This window comes from Impatiens glandulifera, chromosome 3, assembly GCF_907164915.1.
Source record: "Impatiens glandulifera chromosome 3, dImpGla2.1, whole genome shotgun sequence".
NCBI lineage: Eukaryota > Viridiplantae > Streptophyta > Magnoliopsida > Ericales > Balsaminaceae > Impatiens > Impatiens glandulifera.
Genome location: NC_061864.1, coordinates 35,787,903 through 35,813,328, shown reverse-complemented (window position 1 = coordinate 35,813,328; position 25,426 = coordinate 35,787,903). Strand labels below are relative to the sequence as shown.

Genomic DNA, 25,426 nt, shown 5'->3' with positions numbered 1-25,426 from the left:
GGAAAAATGAATAAGAAATCGCCGAAATTTTAAGTGAAAAAAAAAGGAAAGGTTTAAAAATGGAGAAGAAATCGTCGAAGTCGGTGGAGGGAAGAAGACGAAAGATTAAAAAATAGAGAAAGTGAGAAAAAGAAAAAATTGAAAGAGAGAAGAATTAAAGAAAAAGAAAATATATCTCTCATCTAAATGTGGCTGAGTTGATGCCCTAATTTAACTTAACTTAAGTAGAATAATTAATTAAAATTATAACTCATAATATTTTTTTCCTCTTTAAGAATAAAATTAAACTGGGATTTATATTTTTTTTATCACATCTAATTGTAAATAGATTAAAATATATATTATTAGTTTAAATCTATAAAGTATAATATCATATGCAAAAATGATTAAATTTAGATTATCTGAATTATTATATTGCTCATTTTTAATTAATTAAACTAAATATAATCTTTGATTTTTTGTAATACTTTTGATAAGTAATTAAAATATAATTGAAATATTTTAACTTAGAATTAATAATTGTAAAACAAAAACTATTTAAAATACTTAATTTCTTACCTAATTAAAATTAGAAAATATATTAAAATATATATTAATTAATTGAAGTTTTATTTAGATTATGAATTATATAATTACTATTAAAAAATTAAAAAGTACAGACAAGTATCTTATACAAATAACGTCTACCCATTAATTGATAGTATACAACTGTTTTAAATTAATTATTCAAAATATAAATCTTATAATAATGACCGGCTCCACGCCATTTCTTCTTTGCTCCGCCTTAACCTCTCTGTGATTGCGCCGATTCGAGCTCTGCGTATCAGACGACCTGCAAATCGCGACTAAGCTTAGACTTTCTTCAGACTTCAGAGTGATCAAAGAGGAAGATAATCAATCTCTGTTTCTGTTTCTGCCATTGTTCTACTGATTCATTTCTACAGTAGAAACTTGAAAGTTCAAGCCGAGCCGTAGTAGCTGTTAACTGTCGGTGGTCCAACTGATAATTCACATCTCTCCTGTATTCTTCTACTACTACTCTCTCTCTCTTTATCCTGTCCGTTTCTCTTCCAGTGGATTTCGTCTTTCAACTGGTGATTCACCTCCATTTTCTGCCGGGAAGCATTCTCTATTCTCTTCCAACCGCAGTCTGGTACGTCAAGTCTCTCACTCATCTATGTCCCTCTCTGGATCTCACTTGCTGATTTCCTTAATTCTCATGGAATCTGTAATATCCAGTTTTCCGTCTTGCTTCATGTGTTAGATCTAGTTTAGTTGATTTACAGATCATACATTTCCTTGTCAAGAACTAATTCCGGTAGCTACTGCTTCTGTATCTCACGCCATTCGAATTTCATGCTATGGACTGTGGATTGAGCATTTTATCGTTGTTCATTTGCATTAACTAGTCTTATTGATTTTTAATCTCACGGGATTTTGGAAAACTCTGGGAATCAAGGTCGATCTAATGTCTTTGGTTGCCAACTTTGAGGAGTGTATTTGAGAGAAGTTGTCGTCTAATTGTATTAGATTCTGTGATCCTGAATTCAGTTTGAAACTCATTATCTGCATTTCGAATATATTGTTTTCTCGTTAACTTCACAGTTGTAATTCTTCTTGTTCTGTTTAAATGTCTGTTCCAATCTACTTAAATGTTGTGATACAGGTGGCCATTGCAGTTGACTGCGTCTTGGAGTAAGATCTGGTTGTCCATCTTTCTTCTTATTATAAACTGACAACCACAGTGTCATGGAGTTAAGCTGCCAACAGCAGCAGAATCCTTGCATCTAACGATGTGGTATGATATCTTCTTTTCAAGAGATAATATTTCTAAATCATAAATCTATGTGAGAATCACAAAATTGTAGGCATCGGGTTGAATGATGATATTTCACATACTTTTATAGCTATGAAAAACTGCAAAATTTGATCTGTTTAGGGGCTTCATGTGTTCATTTGGCTAAATTATATATATGAGAATATAAAGTGCCATGCAAAACTTTGTTTATTAATATGTCTGATGAGAAACGCAACATTTTTGCAGGTGAGGAATGTGGATACTAAACATCAAGATCTAGAACCTCCACATGCACTTATAAATATGGGATCAAGGTTGGTTCAATAGGTCTTATCATTCTTCCCTCATTCTGTTTAGGTTTAAGAGTGTTTCCAATTGTACTTTGTCCCTAGTTTACTCTAAATTGTAGTAGAACAAGTGAGGTATTAGAAGACCTTTGAGCTAGGGAAAAAAGATTAAATTCCTAGCACTTAGTATAACAATATTTAGGCCAACTGTCCTTTATTGTGACAGCTTAGATTCCTATTTCATAGTTTGTTAGTGACTTGGCAGTAAGCTATTAGACCAGATCCTATACGAGGGAATAGAGTTCTAGGCTATAAGCATGATATGAATGATGTAGAAGTCTATATTCTCCTCCCTATCAATCTAGGTCTCATCTACTTCTCTTGGTAATCATCTTCCTCTTATTCTATGTTTATAATATTGCCTGTTACAGTGTTGCACAGGTGGACTAATTTAATCGTTCTTTATCGGTAGACACTTTTTTGGGTTTCTCCCATTGTGAGTTTTTGCATTGTTGGTGTTAGTTCAAGTTTCTTCTGTTATTATTTTGAATTGTGCTAAGTACTAAAGACATGCTAATACTGGATCTGTTTTTATCTTTATCATTTACCTTAAATATGGCTTGTATAACCTGTATATGTGTGTGCCTTGAATTTGTGGTGGAAACTCTATGGTCTTATTTCCTAATATATTAGTGACCAATTATCTTGTTTCTTCTCCTAATTACTTATGACCTTTAATCTTCATGATTACAGAAAGCACCCCGTCAAATGTGGTGTCAATAATGCACTGGAAAATATAAACTCTAACTAATTACTATTATTCTTTATTTGTTATGCTCGCTGATACTTCCCAATATTGTAGATTTAGTAAAAAAATAAAATTTAAAGGTCAACTTTTTATGAAAAAATCGCAAGGAGCGTTTGAAACAGTTACAGAGAAGGGGGAATATTGTAGATTTAGTAGCAGATGGAGTTGACATTTTTTTCATAAGATATTACTACTATAAGGAAAAAGTTAAGTTAAATAACCATGTGATTGTTGCACGTCTAATGACAAACTGAACTCAATGAGCAGGCCCAAAATGTACCTTGGCCTAACAACAAATAACGACTGTTGAATGTTCAGCTATATACCAGAACAATCCTCTAAACATTGATGAGATTAATATTAATAACGTGAAAACAAAAGTAATCAAATTCTCTTGGTTATTCTTGTGAGGACAAAGTATTGCCAAATCTTCAGGATTAAGGTTTGCAAGGCTTTTGGTGCTATCTGGATGTATAATCCTTTTTGCTACCCATCATTTTATGACACTGAATATGAACAATAATTTTCTTCTGAGAGTCATAATTAATCTACTCTCTCTCTCTCTCTCTCTCTCTCTCTCTCTATCTCTCTCTATCTATCTATCTCTATCTCTATCTCTATTTCTCTCTCGCTCTCTCTCACACACACACACGTGTACACACAAGAAAAGAACACAAACTCATGCATATTTGTTCAATAATACTGAAATGTGTTTACTTTGCTAATGATTCTCAGGGATCGGAGTAGCATGGAAGATCCAGATGGTACATTGGCAAGCATTGCCCAATGCATCGAGCAGCTGCGGAAGAATTCCTCCTCACGCAGGAAAAGAGTATTCTTTGAAGCAACTGCTTGAGCTAGTTGAAATGCGTGTGAAAATGCTTTTGGTGCAGTTGGGTCTCATTCCCAGGCAGTTCCTGTACTTGTATCTCTTCTCCGGTCAGGGTCCCTTGGAGTGAAAGATGCAGCAGCTACAGGTTTTGGGCTTGTTGTGCAAAGAGAATGAAACTCAGGGTAAAAGTGTTACTTGGTGGTTGTGTACCTCCACTACTTGGTCTCCTCCGATCAAGTTCAACAGAGGTCAAATTGCAGCTGCTAGGACAATCTATGCTGTTTCCCAAGGTGGTGCAAAGATCATGTTGGATCAAAAATATTTCAACTGAAGGAGTTGTACCTGTTCTCTGGGAGCAGCTAGACAAAGGGCTTAAGGGAGGAAATTTTGGTTGATAACTTGCTAACTGGCACCTTTAAGAAATCTTTCCCAGCAGCACAGAAGGGTTTTGGTCGGCAACAAGACAAACTGGGGAGTGGATATACTTATTAAGTTGCTTGTGAAGCACACAAGAAACCACTCAAAGCTAATGTGTGCTTTCTTCTGCTCATGCAGATGATGGAGGATGCATCTGTTTGTTCAAGATCTTAGACGAGGAGGCCACAAAAACAACTTCTTAAGCTATTGGGACCTGGCAATCCATCACCGGTGAGAGCAGAAGCTGCAGCTGCTCTTAAATCTCTTTCATTGCAGTGCAAAGAGGCCAGGCGGGAAATAGCTAGTGCCAATGGCATACCTGCTTTGATAAACGCAACAATAGCCCCTTCAAAGGAGTTCATGCAAGGTGAGTATGCACAAGCTTTGCAGGAGAACGCAATGTGTGCTCTTGCAAATATTTCTGGTGGGCTATCTTCTGTCATTTCCAGTTTAGGACAAAGCCTGGATTCATGCTCCTCACCTGCTCAGATTGCTGACACACTAGGAGCTTTAGCTTCAGCTCTTATGATATATGATACAAAAGCAGAAACCACTAGGGTATCAAACCCTTTGGATATTGAGCAAACATTGATCAAACAATTTCAACATGGCTTACCATTTCTCGTACAAGAGCGCACTATAGAAGCCCTAGCTAGTTTATATGGAAACACAGTACTTGCAAATAAACTTGCAAATTCAGAAGCAAAACGTCTGCTAGTTGGTTTAATTACCATGGCAGCCAATGAAGTGCAAGATGAACTACTAAAATCACTCCTCATGCTATGCAATGATGAGGGGGGCATTTGGCGTTCTCTTCAAGGTAGGGAAGGGATTCAACTTTTAATTTCTCTTCTTGGCCTTTCTTCAGAACAACAACAAGAGTGTGCTGTTGCGATGCTTCGACTTCTGTCGAATGAGAATGATGAAAGCAAATGGGCTATAACTGCTGCTGGGGGCATACCACCACTTGTTCAGATTCTGGAAACTGGGTCAGCAAAGGCAAAGGAAGACTCTGCAACGATCCTGGGGAATCTGTGTAATCATAGTGAAGATATACGTGCATGTGTTGAAAGTGCTGATGCTGTACCTGCTTTGTTGTGGCTACTAAAGAACGGAAGCCAAAATGGGAAAGAAATTGCTGCTAAAACATTGAACCATTTGATTCACAAGTCCGATACATCAACTATCAGTCAACTAAGTGCATTATTGACCAGTGACTTACCTGAATCTAAGATATATGTTTTGGATGCATTGAAAAGTATGCTTTCTGTTGCCCCTCTTAGTGATTTGTTACGTGAAGGAAGTGCTGCTAATGATGCAATAGAAACGATGATAAAAATTCTAAGCTCTCCTAGGGAAGAGACTCAGGCCAAATCTGCAGCTGCACTTGCTGGAATCTTCGACATCAGAAAGGACCTGCGTGAAAGTAGCATTGCTGTGGAAACCCTTAGGGAAGCCATTAAGCTCCTAAATGTTGATTCTGAGAAAATATTAGTAGAGTCCTGCCATTGCCTAGCCTCAATCTTCCTTTCCATAAGACAGAACAGGGATGTGGCTTCTGTCGCTAAAGATGCATTACCTTCATTGGTAACCCTGGCTAACTCTTCAGCCTTGCAAGTTGCTGAGCAAGCAACCTGTGCACTAGCTAACTTTCTCCTGGACAATGCAGCTTCAGAGAAAGTAGTCCCTGCAGAGATTATCGTGCCTGCTACTCGTGTGCTGCGTGAAGGGACCATCGTGGGGAAAACACATGCAGCATCCGCAATATCTCGTCTCCTTCATTCAAGTGCAGTAGATCCTGCACTGACTGACTGTGTGAATCGTGCAGGTACCATTCTTGCATTGGTTGCTTTCCTGGAAACTGCTGATAGTGGTTCTGTTGCCACATCAGAGGCACTAGACGCACTTTCCCTTCTCTCAAGGTTGGAAGGAACTAGTGGACAAGTCAAGCCTGCATGGGAAGTTCTGTCAGAATTCCCAAACAGCATATCTCCTATAGTTTCATCTATTTCTGGTTCATCCCCAGCTTTGCAAGACAAGGCCATTGAAACATTGTCTAGGCTTTGCAGAGCTCAGCCAATTGCCCTTGGGAATACAGTTGTTTCTTCTTCTGGATGCATTTCATCTGTCACTAAGAGGTTGATCAATTCTTCAAACAGGATGGTGAAAACTGGAGGTGCATCGATTCTTATTTGTGCAGCAAAAGTAAATCCACAGCGTGTTATAGAAGATTTAAATGAGACCAATTCTCGTAAGTCTCTTATTCAATCTCTTACCGGAATGCTTACTTCTATGAAATCCCCAAATGTGGTAGAGAAGTCAGAGAAGGATGTTATAAGTATCTGCAGAGATACTAAGGGTGGAAGAAGTGTTGATCCTGAGACAACTACTTCAATTATTTCTGGAGCAAACCTTTTTATATGGCTGCTTGCAGTCCTTGCAACCCATGATCAGAAAAGCAAGACTGAGATTATGGAGGCTGGAGCCATTGATGTTCTCACTGAGAGAATTACCAATTGTTTGTCCCAGTACATTCAGGTCTTCTAACTTCTAATTCTCTCTCTCTCTCTCTCTCTCTATATATATATATATATATATATATATATATATATATATATATTTCGCTCATAAATTTTATCTATATTTGAAGTCTCTTTAGCCATGACACCTTCACTGAAGCATTTTATGCTCTTCTGTATGACTATTCTTTCAGGTCGATGATAAGGAAGATAGTGGTATGTGGATATGCGCCTTACTATTGGCAATTTTGTTTCAAGATAGAGATATCATACGTGCAAATGCAACCTCAAAATCCATACCTGTTCTTACCAACTTACTGAAGTATGAGGATTCAGCGAGCAGGTATTTTGCAGCTCAAGCTATGACCAGCCTCGTTTGTAATGGAAGTAGGGGTACTCTTCTCTCTGTAGCAAATTCCGGGGCTGCAAGTGGCCTCATTTCTTTGCTTGGAAGTGCTGATGATGACATTCATGATCTTCTAGAACTTGCCGATGAATTTTCTTTGGCTCGTTATCCAGATCAAGTTTCTCTTGAGCGGTTGTTTAGGGTTGATGATATTCGGTCAGGTGCTACATCTCGCAAAGCAATACCAATACTTGTGGATCTGCTAAAACCTATTCCAGATCGCCCAGGTGCTCCCTTTCTAGCACTCGGCCTTTTACTTCAGCTTGCAAAGGACTGTCCGCCAAATAAGATTATGATGGTAGAATCAGGTGCTTTAGAAGCCTTGACTAAGTATCTTTCTCTTGGACCAAAGGATGCAATTGAAGAAGCTGCAACAGATCTTTTGGGTATCCTATTTAGCAGTGCTGAGATATGTAGACATGAATCTGCCTTTGGAGCTGTTAGACAACTCCTAGCAGTTCTACGAATGGGTGGAAGAGGTGCAAGATATAGTGCAGCAAAGGCATTGGAGAATCTTTTCTCCGCCGACCACATACGAAATGCAGAAACTTCCAGACAGGCTGTTCAACCCTTGGTGGAAATTTTGAGCACTGGATTAGAGAAAGAGCAACATGCCGCTATTGCTGCTTTAGTTAGATTATTAAGTGAGAACCCGGCAAGAGCACTTGTTGTTGCAGATATTGAAATGAATGCAGTTGATGTTCTTTGCAGGATTCTTTCATCAAACTGTTCACTCGAGTTGAAGGGCGATGCAGCTGAGTTATGCAGTGTTCTCTTTGGGAATACAAGAATCAGGTCTACAATAGCTGCAGCTAGATGTGTTGAGCCTCTAGTTTCTCTTCTTGTAATGGAGTCCAGTCCTGCTCAGTATTCTGCTGTCCGTGCTCTAGATAAACTCCTGGATGATGAGCAACTCGCTGAACTAGTTGCTGCACACGGTGCGGTTATTCCTCTAGTTGGGCTTCTCTACGGTAAAAATTATAATCTTCACGAGGCAATTTCTAGAGCACTTGTGAAACTGGGGAAAGATAGACCTTCTTGTAAGACGGAAATGGTGAGGGCTGGAGTTATCGAGGGTATGCTCGATATTCTCCATGAAGCACCGGATTTTGTGTCATCTGCATTTGCAGAATTACTCCGTATATTGACAAATAACGCCACCATTTCCAAAGGTCCATCTGCAGCAAAAGTGGTTGAGCCACTTTTCCAGTTGCTAACACTACCTGAATTTGGACCCGATGGACAGCATAGTGCCTTACAGGTACTTGTTAACATCCTGGAACATGAACATTGTCGAGCTGAACATAACTTGACATCACACAAAGCTATTGAACCCATTCTACCATTACTAGAGTCTCCTTCTCCCGCTGTGCAACAATTAGCTGCTGAACTTCTCTCACACCTTCTCTTGGAAGAACATTTGCAAAAGGATCCAATTACTCCACAAGTGATTGGTCCACTGATAAGAGTCACTGGATCCGGTATACCAATTCTCCAGCAAAGAGCTGTAAGGGCTCTTGTTGGTATTGCAGTAACCTGGCCAAATGAAATTGCTAAAGAGGGGGGTGTCAGTGAACTGTCTAAAGTGATATTGCAAACTGATTCCTCACTTCCCCATGCATTATGGGAATCGGCATCCTCTGTTTTAGCTAGTTTGCTACAATATAGCTCCGAGTTTTATTTGGAAGTCCCTGTTGCGGTTCTAGTAAGGTTACTAAGTTCCGGTTCAGAAATCACTATTATTGGTGCCCTAAATGCTCTTTTGGTGTTGGAGAGTGATGATAGCACCAGTGCTGAAGCAATGGCAGAAAGCGGTGCCATTGAAGCCCTTCTGGAACTTCTGAGATGTCATCAGTGTGAAGATACCGCTGCAAGGCTTCTAGAGGCCTTACTTAACAATGTGAAGATAAGAGAAACGAAGGCTACAAAATCTGCTATAGTACCTTTATCCCAGTATCTATTGGATCCACAAACTCAAAGTCAACAGGCTAGGTTATTGGCGGCACTTGCTCTTGGTAATCTCTTCCAAAATGAGGCTCTTGCCCGGACTGCTGATGCTGTTTCAGCTTGTAGGGCTTTAGTTAATCTTCTTGAAGATCAACCTACTGAAGATATGAAAGTTGTAGCTATATGTGCCTTGCAAAACCTTGTGATGTATAGTCGGTCAAATAAAAGAGCTGTAGCAGAAGCCGGTGGCGTCCAGGTTGTATTGGATCTCATTGGTTCAAGTGAGCCAGAGACCTCTGTGCAGGCTGCTATGTTTGTTAAGCTTCTCTTCTCTAACAACACAATCCTGGAGTATGCTTCTAGTGAAACAGTTAGGGCGATTACTGGTAAGATTTCACCCTACTAACGAATTCTACTTATTCAAGGGCCTGGTTTGATGTGAGTTTTTGAGATTAATTTCAATTCAATCTACTCATCTATCACATCCTTCAAGTCATCACCAGAACACCCTCTATTTTTAAAATTAATTTTTCATTATATATTTATTTCTTTATATTGTCTTTTCACCCAAATAACCAGATTTTCAATAACCTACATCAAACAAGGTTATTTGAAAATAATCACTTGGGTATGGTATTCAAATAACCCTATATCAAACCACGCATAATAGGTTTTAGTGCATACATCTTTCACAATTAGACTAAATTAATCTTTTGGCATTTAAGTTTTCACCTTGTTGTTCATCTATATCAAGTTGACCTTTTTTGAATAAAAAAAATGGCTAAATTAAGCAAGAGCCTGAGATGATTTAGTTCTTTACTTGACTACTACAACATTAGGTATGATTCATTGTGCATAAACACTGTTGATATTTGCATTATACTTTTTTCTGTAGACTTATAATAGATAGAATTGACATAAGTCATACATGAGAAGATAGAAGAAACGTGGGATGAGAGACTCAAAAGAATGGAGCAAAGGCCTAAATGAGAAGAGAACTCGAACTCTTCAAGTTGATTCAATATAATTGAATCTAAACGGATTACACCCTACTACTTAAATAGGGAACTTCATAACCACTTACTAAAACTAGCATAACTAATTTCAAAATGCATGAACCTTGTTTCATTTTCCATTACACCAATTTACTTGACCATGCACATAATTTTTTAGAGAAAAGCTCGTAAATAATTGTATATATATATATGGGTGTTTCTAATCTTTGTCCGATTTGTTTGGTATTGCAGCTGCAATAGAAAAGGAGTTATGGGCCACAGGGGCAGTTAATGAAGAATATTTGAAAACATTAAATTCCCTCTTCAGCAACTTCCCACGGCTGAGAGCCACAGAGCCTGCAACACTGAGTATTCCCCATTTAGTTACATCCCTAAAAACAACATCGGAGCCAACACAGGAGGCTGCTTTAGACTCACTGTTTCTGCTAAGGCAAGCTTGGTCAGCTTGTCCTGCTGAAGTATCTAGGGCACAATCTATTGCTGCAGCTGATGCAATTCCTTTGCTACAGTTTCTTATTCAGTCGGGTCCACCTCGGTTTCAGGAGAAGGCGGAATTTCTCTTACAGTGTTTACCAGGAACGTTAGTTGTAATTATCAAACGTGGGAACAATATGAGACAATCAGTTGGAAACCCTAGTGTTTATTGCAAGTTGACGCTGGGAAACACTCCACCAAGACAAACTAAGGTACAATACTTCTGTCTTTTTTTTTCTAGCAATTTTTTGTCCCCTGAATTTCTAGTATATTTTTGTCAATATGTTACATTCTTGGTAACGTTTTGCAATTTATCACACATTTACTTTAGTGTGGAGAAAATACACTCCCTGGCTAGGTTAAGAAAATTACAGTTTTATGATTTGACATTTAGCTTCATTTTTTGAAAATGGTCATTAGGCTCGAATCCACTACGCCTTGTGCTCTACCAACTGAATTAAATGAGCCTTCTGACCTATGGCTTCTAAAACTTTCTAATCATATCACATTTGGAATTTTTTTTTTTTCCGACTAGGGGTCTACGATACGTTTAGAAACTAAACTGCTATTTTTATGACTCGAGTCTATTCCCGGGGTGGCTAGCATTGACCCCTACAATCAGAAAATAAAAACTTATACATTGTTTGATGTGTTTTTTCTATTTAAGAAAGAAAAAAACTTTGTTTGATGAAAAAGTAAATGATGATGGGATAAAGGGGTTGTTTGGATTAAATCTAAATAACCCTTCATGAAACAAGCCTTTAGTCAAGAATAAACAATTTTTGTTTCTCATTTGAATCCGGATAAAAAAAACAATTGTAATTGTTTCCGAAATGGGCCATAGATATGAAGCCTTCGCCAAACCCACTTGAACACCAATATCTCCAACCTTCTATGCAACTCTCATTTCTCATCGAATCTGAACTGGATACAGATGAAGAACAGGGTGGGTGTCAATTAATAATGAATTGAACTTGCAAGGGAAGTTTCAAATAGCTTCTATTAAATTTGAATCTGAAATATCCTTCTTACTCTTTTTGCAGGTTATATCAACGGGTCCAAATCCAGAGTGGGATGAAAGCTTTGCTTGGACGTTTGAAAGTCCACCAAAAGGACAGAAGCTTCATATATCATGCAAGAACAAGAGCAAAATGGGAAAGGTAAATTAATAAATAACAAATATTTTCTTGGGTGGTGGTTTTTTCAGTGTTATAATAAATCAATGAAATGAATCTCGTGTTGTGTTGTGTCTCTTCTTACTTAATAAATTGTAGAGCTCGTTTGGAAAGGTGACAATACAGATAGACCGGGTAGTAATGTTGGGTACAGTTGCGGGAGAGTATGCCTTGTTGCCTGAAAGTAAGAGTGGACCGTCAAGGAACTTGGAAATTGAGTTCCAATGGTCAAACAAGTAAGTTCTACAAGTAAATCTTCTCTTCTTTTGTTTTGTTTGTTTGTTTGTTTGAATTCAATCACATACATGCATGCTGCATCGTTCATATGTCTTGTGTATACCCCCTCCCCTCCTCCCCCTTTAAAATTGAGAATTGTGATATATGATATAGGCTGCACATTTCTACTCCATTTGTTGTTGACATATCCTTTTTAGAAAGGAAAAAAAAATAAATTCTTTTCAACTATTGTTGATTGTTGTTTTAACATTCTTTTATTGAGATTGCTTTAGGTTTTAGTGTTTCTGGGTGTTCATGTGAACTTCTGAAGGCATTAACTAATTAGGGCTAAAGAAGTTGTTCAATGTAAATAAAATAGTATTGTGCGTTAAGGAGATTGATTTTGTTGCACATTTTCTAACTAACTAACTCCCCTTTGTTCAAAGCCATATCCTTTGTATGTAATACAAGATGAAATGAGATAAAAGCTACACTTTCTTATTATTATGACTATATAGATTGAGAATTAAGCTAGTTTGGCTTTCAGGGGGTAGAGCACAAAACTATTTTTTACAAGGTCTTGTTAAAAAAAGCATTATCATGATTGGAACAGTTATAACTTTTATTCGATTAGTGAAAATGTTTTTTTTTTCAATTTGTTTTCAATGAAAATGACAATGAATAGAAATGTTTTGGTATATAGTAATAATGTTGAAAATTAAGTGAATGCACATTTATTTTTTGATATGGTATATAGTATAGGTTCAGTTTTGCTCTAAGCACGACCTGACATTCATTGGGCATGTCAAAATTTCGGGTATAATTGTAAGGAACTGAATTTTGAAAGGAACTGTTTTTTTAATTTTATTTATTTATTTTATAATTTTAATCGAAATTTTAGTTCGTACCGTTTTGTTTTATAAATTAACATTTTTTTACAAGAATTTGTTTATTTTATAAATTAATTTTTTTTAATGAGATTATAATTATTAACCATATAAATATTAGGTTTTTATATTGAAATATATATATATATATATATATATATATATTTATAATAAAATAAGATGATATTAAAAAATAATGTTTTTTAAAAATAAATATTAAAGATTTGTTTACAAAAAAAATTAATAATTGATCCTTATTTTTTCGATTTTGGATACACTATTCAAATTAGACCTCACTCAATTTTGACCCAAAATTTTGGTTTCTGATTTTTCCAATCTAATTGGGGGTGGGGAGGTTGGATACCCGGCTAGATGGGGCTGGGAAGTTTAGTCATTAATGTTTATTGTGATTTATGATGCTGATAAATCTGTTGTTACTAGGTTATTAACCTAGTGATAACCTTCAAATCTATCAAAAGCATCCAACCTTAAACATTTAATTTGAAGGATATAGACTAAATTTAAATTGTTTTAAGCAACAAATTTTTTGTAACAAAAGTAAGATTACAAATTAGACGTTTTTTCAGCCAATTTTTTTAATTTATTAATTTTTAGTATGATTATTTTTTTTATTTTTATCTTCTGCACAAATGGTATGTCACGTTAGATTCATGGTTTTGTTTTCGTTATGATGTTTGTTTTTGTTTTGACGTTGTTTGTTTTCATTCTCAACTTTGTTGTTCTTATCACGACTCATTTAAATTATTCTCATTCAATACAAAAAAAAATGTTTATTTATAATAGTAAAGAAGTTCATTTATAACCCTATTTCTTAAGGGTGGTAAGAAATGGTAAAAATAAATAATAAAAATAAAATAAAATAAAATAAAAATAGATATTCATATTCACTCAAATTTTAAAAAACATTGAAATTTTGAAAAGTCTTTATTCTTGAGAATGACACATCATGCGTTGTCATGTTGAAAACAAGGATTCATCTTAGTTTGACTAATAAAATTCTATTTCAATTCAACTTTTAAATATTTTCAGTATTGTCATCAAAATAATTATAACATAGAAATCAACCCTGCCCCATTTCAAAGAAAATAAAAGTTGTCATAGAAATTAGCTTCTATCACTATTAGTTTGTTTTTAAAACGAGCGAACTAAGATTTGTGTACAATGACTCCATTTTAAGGCAGAAGTTCGCAAACAAAAATAAATAAATAAAAATTAGATATATAAGAGATTGATTACACCCAAAAACTAAATTTTAAAATTATTTGTAACACAACAAAATAATTACAAATATATTATAAATCAGAGTTTGATGCAAATGGGGTTAGATTGCAGTTTTTTATTTTTTTTATTTTGAAGTCACTTTGATTTTATTAATGGTTCCAAACAATCATGTTAACAAATTTATGGATTCCAAAACAAAATTATCAATAAATAATACAAGTATACGAAAATCTATATTTTTAAATAAAAATAAAATAAAAGTAATAATAAAATATATAAATCAATTTAACTTAACATGAATGCAAATTTATTTTATAAAAAAAACATTTTCTTATAATTATAAATATTTCTATTTTAATCTTGGTGTTTTTTTAGAATTGTATGACTTTGTTCTTATTTTTTAAAATTTTTGGAAAGCTAGTATTACCTACACCGTTGTGACATCCACTTTAACCGACCACGATGCTTGAAGTGCTTAGGCTAAAAAATATATTTTTTTATTTAACTTGTATATTTTATTAAAAACATATAATATTATATAATAGTGTTGTATTTGAATTAACAAAAATAATTTAATAATAATATTATTAAAATTAGAAGTTCAAATCTTATAAATATATATTTTTTTAAATGAAAATAAGGATCTCTTAAAGAGGATGAGTTCTATGTGGAAGGATTCAAATTCTATGTAAAACGTTCTAGACTGAGATTATAGGAGAAATGTTGGATCGAGAAAATGAGACAAGGGAGATAGATTTTTTTTTGAGGCTTCACGGGATTTATTCGGAGGATCACGCACATGTCTTATTTTTTATTATTATTTAAAACTGGTATCATTTTATTAAAATTAGAATAAGTTGACTTATCATTAAGAATTAGTGTTATATTAGTTCTCTTTACTTTAACAAAAAAAATCAAGCTTAAAATAAATTATTAATATATTTAAATTTAATAAAATAAAATAAAAATATTTTAATATTTTATTTAATAATTTAAATTATACAATGTTAAAATAATATTTTTAAGAGATAAAGAGAACAGTTTTAAAATATTAAAAAAAACTGACAATTTTTAAAAGGAACTCAATGATAAAAAGAGTTCAACCTTGAGATTTTGAGAATCCTGTTGTCTTTTAGTTTGAACAGTAAAAATGATCATGGTTAATATGTTTACAATTAATGGAATTAGGCATTTCATAGTAAAATTGAACTGAAGAGAAATAAATTTGGCTTAACAATTATTCATAGATAACAATAGTTTCCTTCTTACACACACACAGACATTACATCTGATATATCACTTTGTGCTCAAATCCATGATATAACAGAAACATGTAATTAGTATTATTATTATTATTCCCCATTTCATTTCAATTCAATTCACTCTAGAGGATGCCCATTAAAATTGAACTCATTAACTCACTCTAGATAGAGGCTGATGGCTAACCATAAAACCATATCATTTGGACTTTGTATGTTTCACTTCACTTCACTTGTACTCCAATATCATGTTATTCTCTGGGGCCAAACCAACACAAGCTCTCATTATGTTCTCCAACATCGCTCTTTGCTTCGATAGAGCATTCACCACCGGCGTACCCGGAGGTACCTATATTTTCACCGTCCATAAATAAATCTCCCAAATCCAAACAAGGCCATCCCAGCCTTTAATTGTATCATCATGTATAAATGAAGCTAAAAAAAAATGATTCATTGAGCTTTAATAGAGAACAACTTACAAGAGGAGCCTTGGTGAGGTAGCTGAGGATGGTAGCTACAGGATGGAAAGAGTGGAATTTTCCCTGCCACAAAAACAAAAATACAATTTATTTTGGGACCTAATGATTTCTTTACTTCTTTGTGATAAAAAAAAAAAAAAAAAACCTCTCCATCGGCCTTAAGTTGGATGCGGGTGCTGAGTTCAGCGAGAAGGACCAAATCCAAGATGATTGGAGCTGCCAACAAAGAATCCTCACAAGTGTTGTGCATCATTATGGTGTTCTTTCCTCCCATGAATATCTCAGAGGTGTATTCATCCATGGCTCTCTTGCTATCCGCCACATATGGTACATACTTCAAATTAAACCACCAAAAATAAGTTAAGCTAATTTATTATGCATATTTTCCAGTCGTTTGTGGGACTAATTAATTAATTAACTAACCTTGATGACTACGACATGATCAGGATGCTCACCAGGCTCGTAAAGGATGCCATTGCTCGCAACCATATCATCAACAACGTTACTTTTCGATATCTCCTTCGAACGGAATGTTTGTGGAGCCGATAGATTCATACCATCGTTGTTTCCCAAATGGTTATAGCTTACTATTGAAGTTGGCTGCAAACATAATGCAAAAATAAAACAAAAGAGTGTGATTAGCTGCAATTTTCAAAGTAAAAGTTGGTGCAAGTAACAATTGTCAGGCTAATTTGCTAGTGCAATAAAAACTCAAAGACTCATTGTTCCTACAACATCCCATTTCCATTGTTGATTGGAGATTTTGTGAGACTGGTGTATAGATTATTTCGATTTAATCCAAATAAATCACATTCACATCATCACTTCTTCTATCAAATCATCAACTAAAATGTTAAATACATTTACTATATTTGTTATAATATTTTAAAATATTAAATTAAAAAATATTTTTGTCATTCAACCCAAGACCTTGTTTAATGTAATTTCTTTTCTTCTTAATAATCCAGATTTTATGGGGGGAAATTTTGATTGATGATTTGAACAATTTGTTTGATGAAATAATTGATAATGGGGAAAAGTTATTTGGATTAACCCTTCCTCAAATCAAACAAGGCCTAAGTAAACCCAAAAATCCTTTTTTCATCAAAAAGAGTTTTTTCTTTCTAAAGGCCATGGTTTATTTCAAAAAACTACATCAAGCAAGCTCTTAGATTTTTCCTATCTTATGTTCTTTGCCCTTGGCTTGTTTGCCTTTGGCTTGTTTGCCTTTTTGTATAGTAAGATATGTTAATAACTTTGTTATTTTTATGGATACTTGGATGCGAAAGGGGAAATTTGAAAAAAAAAAAAAAATCACACCTTAATACCAGCTCCAACAAGGAAATCAACCAACACAGACTTCATCTTGGTCTGCCCGCTCTTGAAATCGTCTCCACCAATTAAGCAGTTTCTCTGAATTGCAAAATCAATGAGCCCTGCAAAGATAAAGAGAATGTTAATTATGACCATATAAACATATGTTTTTATTTAAGAAATTGGCCACAACTATAATAAACCTGGAACAAAGGTGTTCTGGGGGCTTCCATTGATGAAGGGAACATTCTCAAGAACACAAGCGATAGCATACAATGTAGAAGGTGAGATTTCAGCCTCATTCTTCTCCATGGAATTCAAGAGATTCTCTATAGTGTCATTTAGCCCAGCAATCACATTGCTGTACCTCTCAGTGTTGGCAGTCCACAACACAACAACACTATCTACTTTGTTCTTCTCCTTAAACTCCCTGTTCCAATGACATCTTAGTATTTTAGTAAGTTTCATATTCATCTTCATCTTCATTCAAACAAACACTTAATTATTTAGATTTAGTGATAAGAGGTATTATCAAATACTGTGTCTACCTAACTCTTTGGCAGTTAAGTACCTACATTTTTATACAGGTTAAAAAAATTACTTTGGGAGAAGAAACACTAAACAAGCTCATCTGAAAAGTATTTTATCCCAAATTTTGGGTTGTATCTCGATCCCATTGAGAAATTGTCAAAGTAGAGATTTTGTTTTGTTTGGTAAAAGAAGTGAATCTATCTGGAAAATGATTAACCAAGACATAATTTACATTTGGTATAAAAGTTCATGATGGATTTTAAATTGGACAATCCAAATAATGTTTTGGCACGGGTATTTGGGATCACCATAAGCCATACCAAAAAAAGAATAGTAGATGCACTCACTAGTACATAACAATAGATCCAATTTTGTTATGACAGTAACCACCCTTTACATTCCTTTCTTTTTGCCCCCATTTACATTACTAAAACATTTAGATAAACGCTTTAAAAGCATCAAGTCCAAAATTCGCAAGATTAAAGAAACAAATAACTTACCTAATGTCTTTGATGATTTGTTGGACCTGCTCCTTCTTTGTGCCCATGATCAAGTTGTTGGCACGTGGCCCCTGGTTAGCAGCAATGAAGTCCGGATCAAAGATACCTGGAAGTGGAACCATGGATTCCATGTAAGGCCTTAGCTGTTTCTGCAGGTCAATCTCAAAGACCCTGGCCCTAGCCATGGCATCAGCAAGGTTCATATCGCTTATGTCCCATCCTCCAAACACTATGTCATCCGGATTCACCTATATTCAATTCCATATACAACAATTTAATGACAGAGTACAAATTATAACCTCTTTTTTTTTTTTTTTTAAATGAAAATTTCATTAGGAAAACATAGGATCATAGTTGAACTGAGTACAAACAATAACTATGACAAACAAACTGAAAGATATTGGCCATGAACATAAAATGTTTCTTACAACAAGTGTCATTGAGAGCAGTTTTCTTGACAGAAGTAAAATTTCATATTATGTACTGGAGGTTAGTGTGTTCATATGGTGTAAATATAAGTACCATGGGAAGCAAGCTCTTAAAGGGGGCATAGATCTCCTCTCCATTGAATGAACCAACGCGAATTGAAGACGCTTGAGTGAGAGAACCAAAGTAATTGGCTTGTTGTACCTTGTCCTTTGTTGCCCAAGAGATTCCTCTGCCATATTTAAAAGCCATCAAATTATAATATCATATCAATTATCAAGCATATTGCTTCATCTGTTTGCTTGCAAACTACAAAAATTACAGATGAAAGACCCATGTCATAGTAACAAACATTATGATGAAATTAACAATTTAAGAAATTAATTGTCTCTGATCAAAGCGTAAATACATTATGATGCATAGAGATAAAAACGAGACTCACTCTCGATTGGCAATAACACCACCAGTCAAGGTAGATCCATTGTTACCTCCCCAACCAACAAGCATAACCCTACAAAAACAAAAAGAAAAATCCATAATCCTCCTTCATTCACATGATGCATGGCGAGGATAAGTTAATGATTGATTGATTACCCAAGCTTAGGCACGCGTGTATCGGTCTTGAATTGGTAGGTGACGGTCTTGGGTTTGACAGTCCATTGATAAGAACCGTTCCTGTTCTCATGAGATAACTCTGTTGTGTCATAGTTGTAAACGGAGTGAATTTCTCCCTCTGTGTACTTCACATTGGGACTCTCGACCTTAAAACTGTCTATAAACATTTTCGTCCTGATTCCTGGGCCACCAGAAGATGCAGACAAATTCTCGAATGAATGAATCCAGAACGCGCACGCACGCACGCGAGAGACAGAGAGAGAATGGAAGGATCGATCGATCTTCTTCTGGGTTCTGGTTCGGGCGGGGAATCTGGTTCGTCCGTGAAGATAGATAGGCAAGAAAATCTGGTTTCCTTTAATAAGAATTCTTTCATCTCATGATGATGGAGTTGCATATATATAGAGAGAAGCTATGCCAATTGTACAGTACACGTGGAGCATTTTGGTGGCTCCTGGGTCCCACACGTTGCTTTCTCTTTTATACTCTCACACCTCTACCGCATAATTTTATCTTTTTTTTCTTATTTTTTTCTCCAATTTTCCTATCCGTCCGTTTCTTTCCTTTTGATTTTCGACTTTTAAATCAAATATAACGTTATCTTTTCAACTTTTTTTTTATATCAATATATCTGAATTATTTTAAGTATTTCATATACAATAATTAATTTGTTTAGTTATTTAGTGCACAATTAAGTTAAATTGTTTATATAGGTTATCTAATTAAACTAAATATTTTTATTTAATTTTTATTTTAATTGGAGTTTAATTTAAAATAACATATGATTTAAAAAAATGCTTGTAACATTAACTTATTTAAAATAAACACTTTATTTTTTCACATTAAGTAGTAAATTATTTTATCAATAATTAGTAATATTATTATAAGTTAACAAACAAATTTATTTATAGATTATAATTTTCTTTTTCAATTTGAATAATATTAATGATGATAAACATTCTATTACTTTCTTTCTTTATTTTCTAAAGTAAAAATTTAAAATTGTTTAGAAAATAACTTATACTTTCTTGAATTTAAGTGTAAGAGGAGAAATTTGACAAAATAATCATAATAATGATCCTTTTCGAAATAACCCGGACTCATAATATTTGTAATAAAATGACATTTTGGGCATGTTTCAAGTCCAAAAAATATATATTTTTTTCACTTATTTCTCTCTTTTCCTTAAACCTAAACCAATGAACATCCATATCAACTCACAAAATATCCATTCCTCTTTTTCAGTCTTCTCTCTTTTTATTCTCTAATCTGGATAGAGTCTTTTCCAGTTTCGGTGAGCGATGAAGAGTTTAAAGTCTCATTTTTTTTATTAATGATATATATGTATGTTTTTGTTTGCTTTATTTTAAAGTCTTATATCTGAAGTTTTTGTTTGTTTTGTTGAGCTTGAACTTGGTTTATTAATGACATATTATATTTTGGTATGATATTTGATGTTCTTAACATATTATGTTTGGTTTATAAATTCATGTTCATGGTCTCTCTTCTCCTTAAACCCTAAACAACTCAAGCGTAAGAACACAACGACTCTCCTTAATCTCTTCGCATTCGCGTGACGCGAAAGTGGGTCCCATCACGCGAAGGAGAGGATCTCGTTATAGACTTTTTCAAACTTTATATAATATAATATAATATAATATAATATAAGAATTGTTATAATAAAATTATTATAATAATTCATTCAGGTTCGGTCATTCTATTTTATAAGTTGAGATACACAAAATGTTCAACCTTGAACCCACATTTTTCAAAAATAAAGTCTATTTTATTTAAACTCGGTTCGAGAGGAGAATTCTATAAGCATGAAAATTTGACATACCCATTTATAATAATATTAATAGTTTAAAATAATATTTTGAATTTTTTAATTCAAAATAATCAAAAGAAGATGTTAAAATTAAATTAGGATTAATTATTGTGATAATTAAACCCTAATTACAAAAATTATTTAAGGGTCAAAAATAATTTGGGACTGAAATATTGTATTTATTTTATTCCAATTAAACTTAAAAAGGAGTTGAAATAATTTAATTATAATTTTAGACATAAGTTATATATAATTTATAGAAATAATAAAATAAATACCCAAAAATACCAAAAATAAAATAAATGAACAATTATGTTGTTAAAAATATTTTTGTGCATTAATTCGATTTCAAATAACCCTTTCATTAAAAATAAAAACTGATGATCCACTGTAGCCGAAACTGAGGAAATAAGATATAGCTGAAAACTAGGTCATCAGATGAGCATTGGAAACTCATCCAATGACTCAGACACGCACGAGTAACCAACTATAACGAAGACAACGCAAACTCGGGCTGCAGCGAAACGGCTAATGCTCGTTAGCTAGGCACTAGCGGAACGCCAACGACTGACGGAACGCCAACGGAACGCAACAACACGTTTCATTTAAACAAAACAACGTCATTTTGTTCATCTTCTTCATGAATGCTGAAGAATCGCGCTCGACGCCGACGTTCTTCCAGAAGCTCTATTTCTGCCATTATTCATCCTTATTCCTCCAAACTTCGCCAATGTGCACGTCTCTCCATCGCCTTCAATTCTCCTAGGATAAAAATTCAAACCCTACCCTAGAGTTAGGCCTACGAGGACAAAATAGAAATCAAAGGATAAGGTTTCAGAAGCCAAATTAAGCACAAATTCGACATCGAAACTGACCTAGTTTAGGTATAAATACTCCGTAGGTCTCCTTCTTCCAATCCATCGAACAAAATCCAACAATTACGACCTGTTTAAAGATTTTCATCAAAGCTCCAATTACTTTTTTTAAGAAATCGTTCTGGTGTTCTAAGCTTCGATCTAGAAATTTGGAAAACTTCAAAAAGATCATTGGAGTGTTCTCCAATTACTTGTAAACTTCCAGGCCATCTATAATTCAAGTTATGATTCAAAATTAATTTTTTATCAATTTAGATCGGGTTGATCCTACTTAAGGCTCAATTTTGTTCTTTCTATAGTTAAAATTTGTTAGGATCGGTGACAACAATAGAAGAGGGGTTGAATATTGTTGTACTAATTATCACTTTCAATTCGATTTTAATCCTGTTAGAGATGAAAATCGGTTTCTATTTTTTCACAAATCGTAGCAAGCTCTTGAACGGTTTTAAGTGCGGAAAGTACTTGCTAGATTTGCAACAGCATATAATCGACTATAAAATGTAGTAAGAAAATAACACACGATTTTATGGATGTTCGGAGATAAAACTCCTATGTCACCCTTCTTATGTTTCTAGAAAGATTTTACTAGAAGTCTTTAATTTGTATAGTGCCTACAAAAATTCAATCAGAACACAGGACTTAATAGTTGTCTATTTTGAACTCCTAACTATCACTCCGTTGAACAGACAATGTTTTGTTCAACTTACAATACTGGAAATATACTCAAGTAGAACAGTAAATTTTTGCTCATCTTAACTTAGAGATTCTAAAAATAAACTAGAGAGAGTAAATCAAAGAGCTAAGCAATTCGGAAGTCGTGCGATTAAGAAGCGCAGAAGAGAGAGAGGGTATTTCTTGGATACGTGTCAGTTTTCCGTTAGTTGTACGCCAGATGTACGGGATCGTACGCAAGAATATATTTGTTGGATCGTGGCGTACAGGATGGCACTACGCGGGCTAGTAGAATAATTGCGTATGTGGCATTTGTACATTTTTTCGTGTTAAGATGACTGGGCAGTCTACTAATAACGAACGTTGTTATTCGCTATGCTGATGAGCTATGCAGATAAACGAGCGTTTCTTCAGATGATTGCTGAAGCAAGGTGTCTGTTTGCATTTCTTCAGACTATTACTAAAGCAAGGCGTCTTCTCGCACTTCTTCAAACTGCTACTGATGCAAGGTGTCTGATCGCGCTTCTTCAGACTGCTACTGAAGTAAGGTGTCTGTTCGCGCTTTTTCATACTACTACTGAAGCAAGACGTCTGTTCGCGCTTCTTCAGACTGCTGCTGAAGCAATGCGTCTGTTCGCGCTTCTTCATACTGCTCACAACGCCTCTTGAGTTGTACCTGTGCATTAAACAATTGCACGACTTAGTTTTATTCACTTATGAATTCATCATCAAAACTATGTCGTATTGATTAAACTTAGTTTTATTGTTAAAATTCATTTTAATCAATTAAAAACATTTTTCTTATTTCAACTTAATTAATTATTTCTCTTTTAATTAATTTTCTCTTTTTCTTATTTAACTTAATCTAACAATTTTTCTCTCTATTGATGATGTTAAAACTAAGTTAAGAGTAGAAAATTAAATGGTAAATAAGATATTTATATAAATATAAAATATTCAAATTAAAGAAAAAAATATCACCTCTATCTGGGATGTGGAAAACAAGAATATGAGCGCCATGTCGAGATTATTAAAGCTCACGCTCTTCAAAATCTCTCTAATTCTGCAACTCAATCTGTTATGTTGGGATCTCCGCCCAATGAAGAAGAACATGGGGATGATCAAGATACTGCCAACTCTGACCCTATCTCTACCAAAAAGAAGACTGCTAAGGATGACAGTGTTGAATTTCAACCTTCTTGCACATAACGGTCTATGCAAATAAGCTCTCACGGTGCTCTACCCATACAGTCGCGTGCTCCTGACTCAACACGCTCTACTTCTAAAGAAAACTCGAGGATGGACACTGTACAAACTCTTATGAATGTATTTGCTTCCTTGAAAGCGACTGTCATGGCTCGTATCAACAATATGGAAGGAAGGCAAAGATTACAAAGTCAAGACCTAATTCAATTGAGGCGAGACTTAAGGGAGGATGTAACCGTTTTAGAACAAAGGCTAAGGTAGGAAGTTGCGGAACTAAGATAGGAACTAAATGAGATGAAGCCCGTTGTCTCCAAAACATTGACTGATGTTGAACTTGTATCATCCCAGCTTCACGAACTGATGAAATTTAAAAGTGTTGTTGAAGCTAAGAGGCTACAGAGGGATGACGAGGTTGTTCGTATGTTCAGGAAGAAGAGGATGAAAGAATTAAGGCAACTGAAATGGCAAATGAAGAAGTTGCACGAAAACTCCAAGAAGAAATCAATAGAACCGATGCAGTCGTGCCACCACCTTCCACCATGAAACCTACCACCAAAAAAACTCAAGTAGTTAAAAGAAAGAAGGGTAAGAAACCAGAGGTAGAATCCTCAAAACCAATCGATGAAGTACCAGAAACTGAAAAAATGGAAGACAACAAATTACTAGAAGAAGAAGAAGAGGTATCATTGATTCGAAGACGTAGAACCACATTACCCTCTCAGCCTCAACCGAAAGTACTCATAACAGAAGTCCCACGTAGTGCTTGGTCCAACCGGAGGTTACGACGAGGTGGCGGGAATTATGCTGATCTCAATGCTGAAGCTAGTAATGCTAATCATGCCGAAAATTGGGGCTTCATACAATGATGGATAGAGAATGAACTCTCTCAACCGATCTCAATAATTAAAAGAGGGAGACACTAAATTCTACTTTTCATTATATCACGACTCATTGAACTTTAAACATTTAGTTTATTTTGCTAACTCTTTACCGTTATTTAACAGGATTGACTATTGATGAATCTGTTTCTTTGTTTAATACATTGGTTTTGATAATTTTTAAGAAAAATATATATCAAAAAGGGAGAAATTGCTAGAAACCAAATCATCATTCTTCAAATTAATCAAGCCTTGAATATTAACTTAAGCAGCCAACGATTACAAGTTTTGAGTATTTAAATTAAATAATCAAAAAGGGAGAAATTGTTAGATAAATTAGCAGTAAATTAAATATCTAAACAAAACTAACCAAGTTAATTTCTGTGCAGATAAAGAAAAACCAAAAATGTTCTACCTTAAAGAGAAAAATCGGCAAAATAAACTTCGGTATTAGTTTTATATTCGGTGTTATAAAGACGACGCAATTCGGTAAAATTATCGGCTTTAGTTCGGTCATCAGTTATTTGTGAAGAAGACGCTTGTATTAACTCTTCGGTTTTTACAAAGGAAGAAAATCGGTATTTACCTTTTCGGTAGTAAAAAGGCTGCACGACCGGTTTTTGTATTCGGTAATATAATCGGTTTTATGTTTGGTTATATAAATCAATTTTATCTCTGGTAATTACCTTTTCGGTAGTAAAAATGTTGCGCGACCGGTTTTTGTATTCGGTAATATAATGGGTTTTATGTTTGGTTATATAAATTGGTTTTATCTCCGGTATTTACCTTTTCGGTAGTAAAAAGGTTGCGCGACCGGTT

The 25,426-nt window shown here is 34.6% G+C and overlaps 2 protein-coding genes across 2 annotated transcripts; one reads left to right on the top strand and one right to left on the bottom strand.

The window, feature by feature from the left end:
• The first annotated feature begins 1,649 nt into the window (after positions 1-1,649).
• Positions 1,650-12,165, top strand: LOC124928742 (protein CELLULOSE SYNTHASE INTERACTIVE 1-like). Its single transcript, XM_047468990.1, has 7 exons — positions 1,650-1,798; positions 2,045-2,112; positions 3,629-6,680; positions 6,856-9,400; positions 10,262-10,716; positions 11,548-11,664; positions 11,779-12,165. The coding sequence occupies exons 3-7, from the start codon at positions 4,503-4,505 to the stop codon at positions 11,917-11,919; spliced, it is 5,436 nt and encodes a 1,811-aa protein (XP_047324946.1). The 5' UTR covers positions 1,650-1,798; positions 2,045-2,112; positions 3,629-4,502; the 3' UTR covers positions 11,920-12,165.
• A 3,085-nt stretch (positions 12,166-15,250) lies between these two features.
• LOC124929231 (inositol-3-phosphate synthase) lies at positions 15,251-19,504 on the bottom strand. The gene is made up of 10 exons (XM_047469531.1): positions 19,128-19,504; positions 18,976-19,044; positions 18,630-18,765; positions 18,108-18,355; positions 17,280-17,506; positions 17,083-17,198; positions 16,186-16,362; positions 15,908-16,096; positions 15,763-15,825; positions 15,251-15,632 (listed from the first exon to the last, which is right to left on the bottom strand). The coding sequence occupies exons 1-10, from the start codon at positions 19,313-19,315 to the stop codon at positions 15,513-15,515; spliced, it is 1,533 nt and encodes a 510-aa protein (XP_047325487.1). The 5' UTR covers positions 19,316-19,504; the 3' UTR covers positions 15,251-15,512.
• Positions 19,505-25,426: the final 5,922 nt, after the last annotated feature.

Coding starts and splice junctions, on each gene's coding strand:
- LOC124928742 (XM_047468990.1), top strand. CDS start 4,503: ATGCAAGGTGAGTATGCACAAGCTTTGCAGGAGAACGCAATGTGTGCT. Junction 9,401..10,261: donor AACAGTTAGGGCGATTACTG/GTAAGATTTCAC, acceptor TTGGTATTGCAG/CTGCAATAGAAAAGGAGTTA. Junction 10,717..11,547: donor CTCCACCAAGACAAACTAAG/GTACAATACTTC, acceptor CTCTTTTTGCAG/GTTATATCAACGGGTCCAAA.
- LOC124929231 (XM_047469531.1), bottom strand. CDS start 19,315: ATGTTTATAGACAGTTTTAAGGTCGAGAGTCCCAATGTGAAGTACACA. Junction 18,356..18,629: donor TTAAGAGCTTGCTTCCCATG/GTACTTATATTT, acceptor AATTGAATATAG/GTGAATCCGGATGACATAGT. Junction 17,199..17,279: donor CCAGAACACCTTTGTTCCAG/GTTTATTATAGT, acceptor TTATCTTTGCAG/GGCTCATTGATTTTGCAATT.